Here is a 14,241-nt window from a genome sequence, read left to right as displayed (position 1 = left end):
ATTAATTTTCTACATGATTATTAACACTTGACAAAAGTTACCATGCTTTAAGTTTTATATCTAAAAAGCAACTGAGTTGTTAAAAAGAAGCACTTACATAGCATGGGACAAGCAACTTTTTTAGTTGAAGAGATATTCTTTGGCACAATTTCTATAATTACACTGTAAAATAATGCTACACGTAATTTGACATAGTTCAGTAACAGGCTAAAAAGTATTAGCAACTTCAATGAACATGCTTTGTCAGGTTAACGAGCTGTAAAAGCATTCCAAATAATTCAGCAAATAAATTTATCCAGCAAGACTTCAAATAATTAAAATTACCAACCAAGTCAAATAAAATGTACAGTAGGACTAACTGGAATGAAGATTAAGCCCTCATAATTTCTAGGTGAAAAATATGTGTTCCATTTAGACTGAAACTAAGACTGAGAACAAGTACACATAATTTTAACAAACAAAAATTGTGAATGTAAATGTATCCTCCAATACATAGAGAAATGTCAGGAATAACATTACTAATGATATTAAAAATAGAATTCATCCGAAAAAAGTTATCTACCCATACCACTGGGGGCATACAAACTGAATCCCTTCCAAGTCTGTAGTGTAAGTGTACATGCATATGCATTAAATTAAAAATCACCCCATAGATTCAAGATATGTAATATGAAAAGATAAAGGTTATAAGAAATTTCCTCATATTAATCCTCTCACATTAAGTCCAATCACATCAAATTAACTTTTCGGTATGCCAAACCAATTTTCTACATAGCTCCAAAATCAATAGCAAAAGTAAAAGTGAACAACATCAATAATATGTTTCAAAATTGATAAACACACATCACTAGATCACTTCATTAATGTTACAATGGGGTGGAATGCCAAAGAGATTAACTAGAAAAAGAATACAGAGGGCATCGAAAAAAAGTGCCTTTGGGTGATTGGTTTAATGAAGATATACCGTATTTCTCGGAGTATTGTCCCCCTCTGAATATTGTCCCCCTCTGAATATAGTCCCCCCCTAATCTTGAGGCTTCAGTTTCGGGAAAAGTAAAAAAAAAATGCATTTGAATATTGTCCCCCCCTTTACTTTTACCTTGGGCATTTTTGGAAAAAAAGGGGGGACTATATTCAGACATATACGGTGGTTGCGAAGGTTCTATTACAGTTAAAAAATACCAAGTATATATTTATTATGAAGACTATTTAAAACCACCAACACGAATCGTAATATGCGATGCGGTAGCTGAATAAAGAACTAACATTTTTAATCAACATCAACATTAATTCTTAGCAATTTAATTGAAAATTCATGTTCACTCATTAATAAATTGACCAAATGACCTAAAGTTTATGACATGAGGTTAATGTTTATCAATACTAAAATTTTCTTTAAGATTTATACCAAAGTTTCAGATAAAAGTAAGCACTGGATCTAGGTTGGGTAAAACACAGTTGAAAAGGTCAAACGTAGAAAAGAACACTGAGCATTTTTTTTTCAATAGCCCCACTACTTTCCTTAGTAGTAGGAATATCAATGATTTTATGCATTATCATGCATTATATATCATTCCTATTTTTGGAGAATGAGGTGGGGACACAAAAAATACGAGTCAGTTCTTTTACATTTGTTACCATACTGATCGTGCTTCACCCAACCTAGATCCTGTGGCTAAGTTGACCTCATCAAGGCTTGTTCTCAGAAGTCATACAATATATATGTATATGTATGCAAACATTTTACAAATTGAGCACAGTGCTGCAAAAACAAATCATCATTGCAACTCCTGGAATACATAAAAACCAGAATAGATTATATGTTACAACATTCATCACAATAATACTTCTGAGGAAAAAAATCTTTCGTTCATGCTTAAACAAATGCAAAGAACAGGTCGAGGCAAAAATACAGAACTCTTAAATACACATTCAAAAGATTATTTATTATTAGAGGACCTTTGGAAAATGTATCATGCCAATCTTAAATTGACTCTACTTGTAGTGGGAATACACTTGATTCACAAATTATGTACTTAAAATTTAAATTTATATTGAGAAAGCTGATGTACAGGTTTGAAGGCAGGTGAAATATGTAGTATAAAAACAGGAACTTCTAATCAATATGTATCCTATAAATTCCATTACTAAGTGATTCATTGATCACATTAGATATGTATCTGATTTTTCACTCTTGCTATTCATCTCATATACAGGTACCTGTTACCTAAATGATTTTTGACAATATCCTTGGGAGCATTCCAAATTGCTTATGACACTGTCTGAAGAGCTACAAGTCTTTATGAATTAAGCTTAGGAGCACTCTCATGAACCCCTGGAGAGAGTATTCCAAGCAAACTGAAGAGAGCATCAGGTACAGTGAGTATTGCTGATGCATTTGCTCCAGAGCATAGCAACTGATGTTTATGAAGACTTAGGAAGTCTCAGGGTTGAACACAAATTTCAGCACCAATAAACAGTTTAGAGTATTTAAATCTTCCCTCCCAGCCATTCCACTTTTTCCACCCTTCACTGATAAAGTTACCACTACCTTACCTTATAATCATCAATTTATATATCATATCAATTTATGCAGAAAAAAATTCTTTTAGCAGTTAAAAATATGGAAGTACCTATTACCTGGTACCAAACAATTACAAATAGCAAATTAGTACATTACTTAAGTGTTCAAGTGAATGGTAATGAAAGGTATGTAATGGAATATGAGAGATACTCAAGAATACTTTTCTCTATTTAGTCATTAATACATGTGTATATACAATATTACTCAAGCTAGGGGTTTATTTTTATAATAGCTACATGCCTAAATTTTGGAAAGAAGCAAGAATATATGTAGGTGCAGTATCACTACTCATTAACTTGAGTTATAGGCAGATATTTCATTAATAATTCTATACAATGCTAAACCTCTTTCGCAAATATGATTTTTTTAAAGCCATTAATGATTCCCATTCATGATCAAGCCAGAATATTTTATTGTAAGCTTAAAAGTTATCGATTAAGCAGATGCAACTTTGAGGAGCAAATATAAGATAGGATATCATAAGTATTTCCTCCACAGCAGTGGCCAAGCATATCACTGCACTCTTTATTATCTACTTTCCTATGATGTTCATAATATTTTGTGAAATATATATATATATTGCAAAAAAAGCTTTAAGCCATTCAAAGGAAATTGGCTACATTACTTTAAACTTCATTCATCAGTTACTTCGTAAAATCACAGAAAAAAGGGAGCTGAATTCAAGTATAACTCTACAATCAGCTTAAACCATGGATTATGGAAAGCCATGCCAGTCATCATATGAGTAAATGCAATTTCATGAAAGGCCCTAATAACAGCCAACATTCTTTTATGTAGTATTCATGCATAAATTCTATCATGTTGAAAGAATATTACTATGTGTGTCTATGAAACACTATTGGCCAATGATACTGTCTGTAGAGGAAAATGAACCTCCACTAATGATATGGCCTTGTCAAAATGAGCTCACAAGTTTTTTGGATTATTTGGGTCTGTTTTGATTCTATTTGCACAAGAATTTTAAACATAACATGCGAGAATGGATATGAGGAAAATATATTAACAGAAAATTCTTGAATTCACTTTGATGAAAATACATTGAAGCATTTGCACAAGATGATCTTTCTGGCCTTTTTATGTCCCCCTTTATCAAGGTTTTAAAAAAATAAAAAAAGGATCAGCAAGGGTATTTTCATACTCTGATAAAACATTTTTTCCAATATAAGAAAAAATATGGATTTCATGATTTTGTAACAACCTTTATAAAAGTAAACCCTACACTACTTTAATTTTCCATAAATTGAGGAATACAAGATTAACTCAATTCGCGTTTTTATTTGACCAAGAAACCCCCTAACACTCAATATTGGAATTTTGATCTAAAATAGTATCAATTTTCAAACAGCATTTGACTCAATGAAATTTACTTAAGAGCATTGTGAGGTGCTCTTTTTCATTGTTTTTAAAGATTAATCTAAAATTTGAAGATGGATATCATTAATTTTCAAACATGCTACCTCCTGCTATCCACATCATAAATATCTATAACAATTAAAAGAAAATCTTGCAAGTGAAAGCCTTTCAAATTCATAGAAAAAAGAAATTTTCAAACAGCATTTGTCTCAATGAAATTTACTCAGCATTATGAGATGTCCTTTTTCATTATTTTTGAAGATTAGCCGAAAACTTGAAGATGGGCATACAGTGGAAGTAAGCTTCTCATCAATGATCTTTCTTTCACTTGATACAAGTATTAAACACCATACAAAGTTTACAATAATTTACAAGACTATACAAATTTAGACAAGAGAAAATGGGTTTTGTGAGAGATTCTTTGAGACTTAATACTTTTATGCCTTTTTCCTTAGTTTTTTATCGTAATTTGTACTGAATAAGCATGATTACTGCCCTGGACCTTTCCATAGCCTGCTGTAAATGTTGGACCATTTCATATTTTGTAAAAGCAAACAAGGGAGGATATCACAATGTAGAGATAGAGAAATCATCAGGACATGAAGGAAAAGATGTAAGTTAAGGCAAAACGTAAATTGCAAGGGTGTATAGGTAATAAAGCTATATTTAACTCTTAAATCACCTGAATGAGGTAATTCCACATGAAATTACCCCAAAAATTTCAAACTTAAAGAGTTTTCTTCAAATTTTGGCCAAAAATGAGCGTGCCAATCACAATAAAGAGCCAAAACAAATTTTTAGGGAATCAAGTTAATGTCTCACCATTTGTAGCGTTGATGTGGATTGCAAAAATTCGACGCCTCTATTTATCAAATTAAAGGACAACCCCGTAAATATATGCAACCCGGGTTACACAAATGTACACAGATTTGTATAATGACAAGGAAAACCGACGAGGGCTTAAGAATTTTTGTTCTTTTCGAGAAAGGGTTTTAATTGCATAGCCTGAGTACAGTGGGGTATCCAGGAATACGTTTGGAGGGGTCCAAAACCAGGGGAGGAAATTTTTTAAGAACAGGGTTCTAAGTAGAGGGTTTTAAACTAATTTTAACACTTTTCATAATCGAAAAAACTTCATTTGTCAAAGAAATCTATTGTAAATTCATGATTCTTCAATATTTTGTTCTCTTATATCAAGGAACATAATTGTGTTTTTATATTTCGGGGGGTCAAGGCCACTTGGAGCTCTCCCTCGCTACGCCACTCCCTGAGTAAATTCTGTTGCACACAAAAAGGGCATGAAATAATATGAGGTCCACATTGAATTTTGTGCTATTTTCCCCCACATAATTGTAATTGAAAAAGTGATGCATTACCTTGCTCTAAGATTACTGCTGATGTCACATTGAAATTACCACTGGCTATGTAACTATGCACCATACTTTCATGGCTCAAGAAATAGTATATGATAATTGATAAATTTACTGTGGAATCAAAATTTAAACTGGCCATGAAAATACACACAATTCCATTAATTTCCTAAATATACGAATGGTCCTTAGGAGGCAAAATCTTTAATTACTTCAAAATGATACCTAACATATGTCCACAAGATTAAACCTATTTATTAGAATTTTAACGTGCAAAATAAAGCAGTAGTTAAGACGTACCACACATTGTATTTACTCTGCGTAAGTAATCATAATACTAAAAGGTTATAGATTTATCTTGGATCTCAATTTTTATGACAAGGGGTTCTTCAGGTTGCAAACAAGATTACACCCATGCATTGCTTAGCACAATTTTGATTAGTGCAATTTCAATATAGTGCAAATTCATTCCTAGGGGAAACTTCCCAACGCTGCTTTGCCTAATCAAATAACCTGAACATTCCCAAGATAAAACGTGAAATTGAGCTATGTACACATGATATCACTCTCAATTTACACATATCAATAGTATTTCTTGCCTCAAATCTTATTCTTTGTTTATATATTCATCGAAGTCCATTGCCGTGCAATGGCCAAAAATATTACTCGTCATACGGTCCAAGTAGCCAATCTAAGGAAGGAATTTATCTCATTTCCTCTACTGAATGATGTTAGTTAACTTAGATCATTAATTAAGCTTGGAGCTAGTGGAAATGAGCTTTTTTTTTATACAATATGGTTTGAGATGTATTTTTTGCCATCCTAAGTTATCAGGCAAATTGACTTCTGCATCCAGCTTAAAACCTTCAAGGTCATAGGGATTCACGGGGGAGAAATGGAATGGGGGCCGAGTTGTGAACGAATAGTATCAACACGTAAAAAGGGTCCCAGAGAGATTCTCAAACACATTGGCTTCTTTCCCTTCCAGCAGCCCTCTTCATCTCAGGAATATTGTGCGGTAGTTCTACAGCAGTAGAAGGTGATTTTCATAGAGCCATACGCAGTAAAAACCAAGTGAACAATGGCAAAAAATAGGAATGCGGATAGAAAAATAAAGAAGTTATCAAGCAAAAGCATCAACGGAGAAGAGAAATTGAAAGTGATCTATGGCTTTGAAAATGGAGAGCATCAAAGCAATATTGCGTGTAAGTTTAAGCTCACAATGTTGTCAGTCAGCACTATTTGTATTATATTATTTCTTATATATTGGTTTGGTGAAAACCATTTGAGAACACAAGTAAAAATTTCACCTCTAAAAGGAGATGTTTTTTTCAGTTCTGCAAAATTGTTTTTCTGAATGGAGACGAAGTTAAAACATCAGTGACATCAGCCACACCAACTGCAGCCAAGCGGTCAACACATACGCGAAGTTCATTGATGGATAAAAAACTGAAAGACTTCTAGCTACCTGGATTTATCATAAATGGTTAAATGATGTTCCTCTATCACAAGCAGTTATTTGTACAAAATCTGTAGCTTTATTTGAATCTAAAAAAGGAGACAAGGGTGGTGATTACACTGAGACATTAAGTGGAAGCCTCAAGACAAAAGGGCCTGGATGACACAAGAATTGTTTTAATACTGGTTTGAAAAATCGTCACCTGCCGGCGATGCATAGTGAACCCCTGAGATTGCATGTTTTTTCTTAGATGTTAGCCCACCTGCACATTAGGAGGGAATTTTAAAAGCACATATGAATGTTTTTCAACGGGAAAAAAGTCTTTGAATGCATACCTACGATGTTTAAAGATATTTTAAATTATAAATGTTTACATAAATAAGGCTATCTGAGGCTAAAAATAGGAATATATATGGTTTCAAGGAAAGTCGATACCCAACACCTATGCCACTGGGAATGCATCCCTATCTTCCTCATGTTAAAATGATTTCGAATAACGCAAATTTGGTAAGCGCAAAGACCCCATGGAATGCATCCCTTGCACTAAGCGAGGCATTGGTATAATAAATTGTTGGTAATGAACTATTGACAGAAATTCCAATGGATGAAAATCTAATTTGAATCAAATCAAAATTTTCTACTGAATATCTTGAATAATGTCCATATGAGGGTGCAGAAATTAGATTCAATTGAATCACATGCTGATGAAATTGAAAAACATTTAGAGGGAGCCTATACATCACTCAAAAAGTATAATTTGGGGTCTCAAAGAATTGTTAAAATTATTATTAGATAATTACGCCTGGGCTGAAGCTGATTGTCACAGAAAGTAAACAACTTTGTGATAACTTATAAGCACATCTTCAAGTTGCATGTGCTTGCGTATGCTTTGCATTAAAACAATACAACAGTCTCTATTGTAACCACTGCCAATAAAAACTTTCGGAGGCAATGAAATTCACTAAAATTATGAGATTTAAAGATAAGCACACTAAGTTAATATTAAAATTAGTTGATAACTTTGAAGAACATGAAATCACGAAAAAAAGAAAACAAAAATTCTCATGTCGTGGCTAAGCATTACGTAGAAAGTTGATATATTTGAATAAGTAATGGCATACCTGTTGCCTTGTGAAGAGGTTGAGTGTCTGTTGCCTGATGACCGTGCTGAAATCTGCCTGAGTCACCTCCACTGCTACTCCCTCCTGTGAAAAGCTCTATAATGGATGGTCGGTGCCGTGCTGGAGTTGGATGATGGCCCCCAACATGAAGAGTCTGTGACTCTGAGTGCCCGTCGCCCCCAGCTCGCCGTTTTGCATCTTGCTCTACATCATCACATTGAATATACATTACAACTCCTTCATTGTAAGCACAGTCAAATTGAAAAAAATTGAAATCTACGGCAATTAAATGTGTGTGTTAGGTTCATTTATGATCTTAAAAAAGATGAACATATATCCCCTTATTTCTCTAAATTAGAATGGCTTAAAGCAAAAACAAGGAGGCAATACATGCTTGCCTCTTTTTTATACAAACTTTTTAATTGCAAACAGCCAGAATACATTATGCAATTTTTTCAGAGTAAAGAGAAATATCGCAATGTTGTAACTAGATTATCAGCTGATTTTTTAATTGTTCCTCAGCATCGTACCACTGCATTTGATAATTCATTTTCAGTTGTTGGGTCAAGGCTATGGAATGGTACTCCAGAACGAATCAAAACCGCAAAATCGCTGATGTCTTTTAAAAATCTAATGTTCACTAAAATGCTATTACAAGAAAAAATGTAATTGTACCGCTGATGTCTTTTAAAAATCTAATGTTCACTAAAATGCTATTACAAGAAAAAATGTAATTGTACCAATATTCCATTATATTCTGTTACAATTTATTTTTTATTTTTTTTGCATGTATCTTATTCTTCTGTGCACTGAGCTCTAATATGAATGTAAGCCTTTGTATGTTCTTAGTGGACCATAAAGGTCCAAGAACAATAAATATATCTTTATCTTTACTGTTAAATTCATTGTACATCTTAAAAACATGCATACAACAATTCACTTATATTTCCAGAATGATTTAGAACACCATATCTCACCATATTTTCTATCCTCTATTTCTTCCTTCAATTCTTTCATCTCATGAGCTAATTCCATGAGCAAAGACCCTTTGCTTTTAGGAGCTGGAAGGCTGAAGCCTTGCATTTTTTCTCTGATGACGAATTGTGTGTGACGATCTGAGTCACAGCTTGGAGGGGCTGCAAGCTGTTAGTGGTGAGACAGCAAGGCATTCATTAGCCCAGTAAAACACGAAGTTCATTCTGGGAGCAGTTGAAAAAAAAATTATTATTTTAGGAAGGAAAAAGGAACATTAGCCTAATGTATGATTTTCATCACTGAACATTAAAATGGGTGATGGATCTCAAACTTTCTCCACACCGGAAAGTGGGATAATTTAAATATGTACTGGTGCACAGGTTCAAACCCACCAATGGAAGCATATCATGAAAAAATAATAAAATATCAATGCTGCGACTCAGTTAAATTGTAGTTGAAGGCACTCACATCTTCCACATCATTTGAAGGATTAATGGAAGAGGCATTATCTGATGATCAGGATCTTACCATCTACACAATTTTCCAGCAAATTTGATATCAAATACATACCCATCAAGCCCATTTTTAAGGTAGGCCTTTGTACAAGAACACAAAAAATTATTAATCATGAAATACTCAATAATGAAGAGAAAACTAAAACATCAACTGGATCCTAGAGTCACTAATTTCTACACACTACTATTTTAAGCCTGAGATTACGTCACATCAAGTTATGCACAGTATTTCAGCAATTTATACATTATGAATAGTTCATTTATGGATATGTCCTCTCAATAGCAATTTTTTCATGTTTCAATGAATTTCAAGTCTTCACATTGGGAAATTAAAGTAAGAGCTGATATCTAAGAAACATTAGTAAATAATTATCAGCCATTAAATGAAACATGAACTTGAGATAGCTGCATTAATTCAGTGGATCAAACAATAAAAGAACTCTCATGAAAGTAAAAAAGCTATCCTTGCTGAAGAATTTTGTTTTGAAATTTCACGCATATTTTCAAAAACAAAGCAATGCCAACAGGTGACAGAACTGATGGAAAAAACTCAAAACCACACATGAAGCCATACGTCCTGGGATCAGCACCACAATCAAGTTGATATGCAGTCCAAAACAAAAGTTTTAGTAGAGTGATTTCTGATAGAATTTTTAATTATAAAAATATAACATTTTTGTAACAAGTGAAGCCAGGGGCGGATCCAGGATTTCTTTCTGGAGGGGATGGGGCACAAGCAAGGCCGTATCCAGGATTTTGTTCTGTGGGGGCACAAGGATACCTCATAATACAAAATGAACACAATGATAATGGGATCGTATTAAAAATCTTGCATATTTTTTAAAGGTCTGGAGGGGGATGGACACGTGCCCCCCGGATCCTCCTATGGGTGAACCACAGTCAAATTCTTACAAAATAACTCTTTGAGCCTATATTAAAATAGGAAAATTCTTCACCAATTAGAGATCACTTAACAGACAACATTTGGATTTGTGTTAATACCTAGTACCTAAAAGGTTTTATATTTACACATTTTAGTCCAATTTTCTAACAGGGGCAATAATATTTTACATAATTAAAAAAACTTTAGCTCAGAAAAAAACCTTTCACATAAAGGCAGTACACATGATCCTCTCCTACTTACAACATCCTTGGCTGTAGACAATTATTATGTCTACTTAAGGTATGGAAATTTAAAACATAAAAATATGTACGTCAATAACCTAAAACAATACAAGTGCTCACCTTCTGCATGATAAACGGCATAAGTAAAATAAAAAGTGGGCAACGTTGTGTGACAACAAAATCAATGAAATTCCAGAAAACCCCACCACATTCATTTCGCCGTCCTAATTCCTTGATCGTTCTTGATATTCTAGGCCAGTCCAACACCAATTCACTTTCAAAGCACACCATTATAATCTTGAGTGCTAAAAAAATAGGAATAATAGATAAATACCAAGGTAAGATAAATTTAATACACTTGGCACTGCATACATATTGTCATACAAAAACCACTTACCCAGAAAAGAAACCTGGTAAAGAGAGTGTGGTATTTTATGACCCACTTTAGAATCCCTGGAACTGTAAAGACTTCCAGTTCTCATTTCTGAAGCTGTCTTGATGTTTTGTGCAGTGACAGGGGCAGTTTTTGTGGCAGGAGGATTCATTGCATGTAGTATTATAGTCAATGCAAAACTTATATCAGCCTGTCTCATTTTTGGAGCATCTTTAAGAGATTGATATAAAATATGTCATGGACCAAATGAAAGATTATAAATTAATAAAAGAATATTGGAAACAAAGTTTAAAATGATTAACTTACCTTTTCTTCCACTTCCAACTCTGAGGCACATTGGCATGATCAAATTCATCAACATATTCTCAGTCTTCTCATGGGTTGGAAACACAGATCCTCCTCCACAAACTTGCTCTAATGAATATGTTTCCTGAAATTTTTTTATGTCTTGGTTTGGTGAAAGCCATTTGAGAACACAAGTAAATATTTCACCTCTAAAAGAAAATGTTTTTGTCAGTTCTGCAAAAACATTGGAGACACAAGAAAAAATCTAATAGAAAATTGAAGAAGAGGAGTAAGGTTTGAAATGTGCTTAAAGCTACTCAGGAACTTCTCCACAAGTGTTAATGCTACAACCTAATGAAGAAGACATACATGAAAAATTAACTATAGGCTCATCATTCCATAATTTAATCTAAAGTTAGTAGTTGCTACAATGGAAACCTGGAAAAAGATTAAACCTAACTACTATTGCTTGCATGATTAATAGGAGCCTAAGAGAGAAAATTAAGACAGCTAGAAATTAGAGAAGTAGGAAAGATATGAATACCACTGATCACATTCTATCCATAGTCAAGTGCAGTGCAGAAGCTAATGAAATGTGTTGGGTTAATGCATTTCATATGATTCTGTTAGGTATAGTTTTTTGAAATGTCAATTTTAACCTGCCATGCTGTATGTAATTTAGGAGGTAGCAAGTATATGCAGCCACACAAAGATCAAGCTGCACTCGTCTCATTGGAAATAATTTAAATTTGCTTGAAAATTATCGTTAAGATCAATGCAAGCATATTTCTGAAAGATTAACAGTCTGAATAGAAGTTGAACTGATTAAAATCCCTCACCAGAGTCAGATGACTGAAGATCTGAAAAAAATATTACACCATAAGTTGTTCAGCAGCACTAAGCAATTATTTACATTAAAGTAAACAATAAAATTTAAAAAATAAGGATCTCAATTAGAAATTCATTACAATGGTTGATTAAAACCTTGAGGATAATGCATCTCAGGAAGTGGATCAAACATTAGATGGTTCAATGGATTAAATTTAGATGGTTTTCCAAGATCAATTTCAAAATTAAAGAACTTCAATGGGATTAAAAATAGAAAAAATAATTAAAATAGACAACTAACAAAAAGGTTTATCGATTATTACACATTACATTTTACATGAAGACTCTTAGACATGAATAATTAAGCATTTCTAAGTACTAGAATCATCAATGAACTTACTCCAATTGCCAGGATTTGAAGAGCAATCAACCTTACGACTGTAGAGCAAAAATGAGGGGGTGGTACTTGACTCATCAACGCAGTCGTGGCTGATGATATGCACTCTCCGCCTAATCCAGTACTACTTGATTCTCCAACAATAAGAGCCTGGGAATTAATTATTTCAAGGAAATCATTTATGGAATACTGCATCCCATTTGGAATGCAACATTATTTTAAACCAACAAGATTCATGGTTAACATCCAAAGGTAAGAATACGCATAAAATAAGTACACAAAGATTTTCAAGATAGGAAAAATTATAACATGATTATAATATCTTCATATATTTTTTACGGATAAATGTATGCTAAAACTGAGTCGGATGTCAATGAGTATGACAGTGATAACTTATAATCACCCATTATTTTCAAAAACCAAGTTGGATAATGGAAGTGCCACAGTGCCTTACTACGGTTACCATCAAGTAACATAACACACATTTAATTACCTGACAAGTATTGAACAGAGTTTTCAAGTGCTGCATATGGACTATGTATGGATATCTGGAGAGTGTTTCATAAATTCCTTTTAAAAGACCAGCTGCAGCATCCCAATCAGTATGGCGCTATAAACACAATTTCAAGAAAAATTATTAAATAAAGAAGCCGTAAACCACATTCATACATCAGCTGGTAACAATTTAAAACTAGTGACAGTATTAATCTTTTCATTATGATGCAAATAATATCAGAAAGGGATAACTTATTTAATGTAAAAATGGCTGATGATTTATACACAGTTAATATAAAATCCGTATGTAATATGGTTAAATCTTGACACAGCAGAGAAGAAACAAAAATAATAGGAAAGTAGTGAGACAAAAGTGTGAATTTTTCAAGGTAACTTTTGATGCATTAATTGAAAAAGCCATTAATTAAATAAAAGAGGCTTCAAAAGAAAAATCACATAGACACAATTGTACAACAAAAATCACATAATGGAGGCCAAGATCTATGCAAAACTAGGAAATCAAAACCTTAAAGAGGTTAAGAATTTGACTTCTTAGGATGAGCAGTAATCAGTGATGAACTTACCAATAAGGAAATAGTCAATAGATTAGCCCAGGGAAAGAGAGTGTACATTCTACACTAAGAAGAACCTACTTACTGCATAGAATACAAACATAGACGAAAGGCAACAATTTATCCAATGCTACATCTGAAGTTTATTTCTTTATGGCAGCATGGGATGGACACCAGCAGCAAAATCGAGTGTGGAAGCATTAAAAATCTGGTTCTGCAGAAAATTGATGATGATAAAACAGACTGACCAAAAAAGTGATTAGGAAAAGCTTAAAAGAGCAGGAGAAAAGATCAAGTCTTCTTAACACCCTAAGAAGAGGATAGGTCAACTTATTCTATAATGTGCCATATAATGAAGCTTGATTGTCTGATGAAGAAAATTGATGAAAGGCAAATGGAAGGGAATAACAGCAAATATAAGCCATGAATGAGCTCTATAGGGAAAGTTATCAAGGATGTAAAGGAGAAGATATAAACGTAAATATGAAAAGAATGGATAATGGAAGGGTTGAGTGGAGAGCTGAGTCAAACCAAATTCTTAGGATTATTGATCTATAATGACAATAATGATTTATACTTAAGTTTATAATTATCGTACAAAATAAAGGTTTCCCAATAAAGGCTTTTAAAAGTAACTGCTAAGTTTCACATAAGAACTCGGTGCCTTACTTTAAATCATTTCCTGTGACAATATTCAAGCAACTAGCAAAGAAAAAATAATTTATTGCAAAATAATTATTAGCAATA

The 14,241-nt window shown here is 33.2% G+C and overlaps 1 protein-coding gene across 1 annotated transcript in view; it reads right to left on the bottom strand.

Annotated features, from left to right (window-relative positions):
• LOC124161146 (protein unc-80 homolog) overlaps nt 1-14,241 on the bottom strand; it is a 134,860-nt gene that overhangs the window by 10,456 nt on the left and 110,163 nt on the right. The window contains exons 56-62 of the mRNA XM_046537385.1: nt 12,921-13,037; nt 12,431-12,577; nt 11,224-11,347; nt 10,921-11,127; nt 10,644-10,828; nt 8,886-9,051; nt 7,909-8,112 (exon numbers count right to left, since the gene is read on the bottom strand). Of these exons, the coding sequence (XP_046393341.1) occupies nt 7,909-8,112; nt 8,886-9,051; nt 10,644-10,828; nt 10,921-11,127; nt 11,224-11,347; nt 12,431-12,577; nt 12,921-13,037 (1,150 nt within the window). The remainder of the gene's footprint in view (nt 1-7,908; nt 8,113-8,885; nt 9,052-10,643; nt 10,829-10,920; nt 11,128-11,223; nt 11,348-12,430; nt 12,578-12,920; nt 13,038-14,241) is intronic.

Source organism: Ischnura elegans, chromosome 1, assembly GCF_921293095.1.
Source record: "Ischnura elegans chromosome 1, ioIscEleg1.1, whole genome shotgun sequence".
Classification (NCBI taxonomy): domain Eukaryota; kingdom Metazoa; phylum Arthropoda; class Insecta; order Odonata; family Coenagrionidae; genus Ischnura; species Ischnura elegans.
This window is presented reverse-complemented; position numbering and strand designations above follow the sequence as displayed.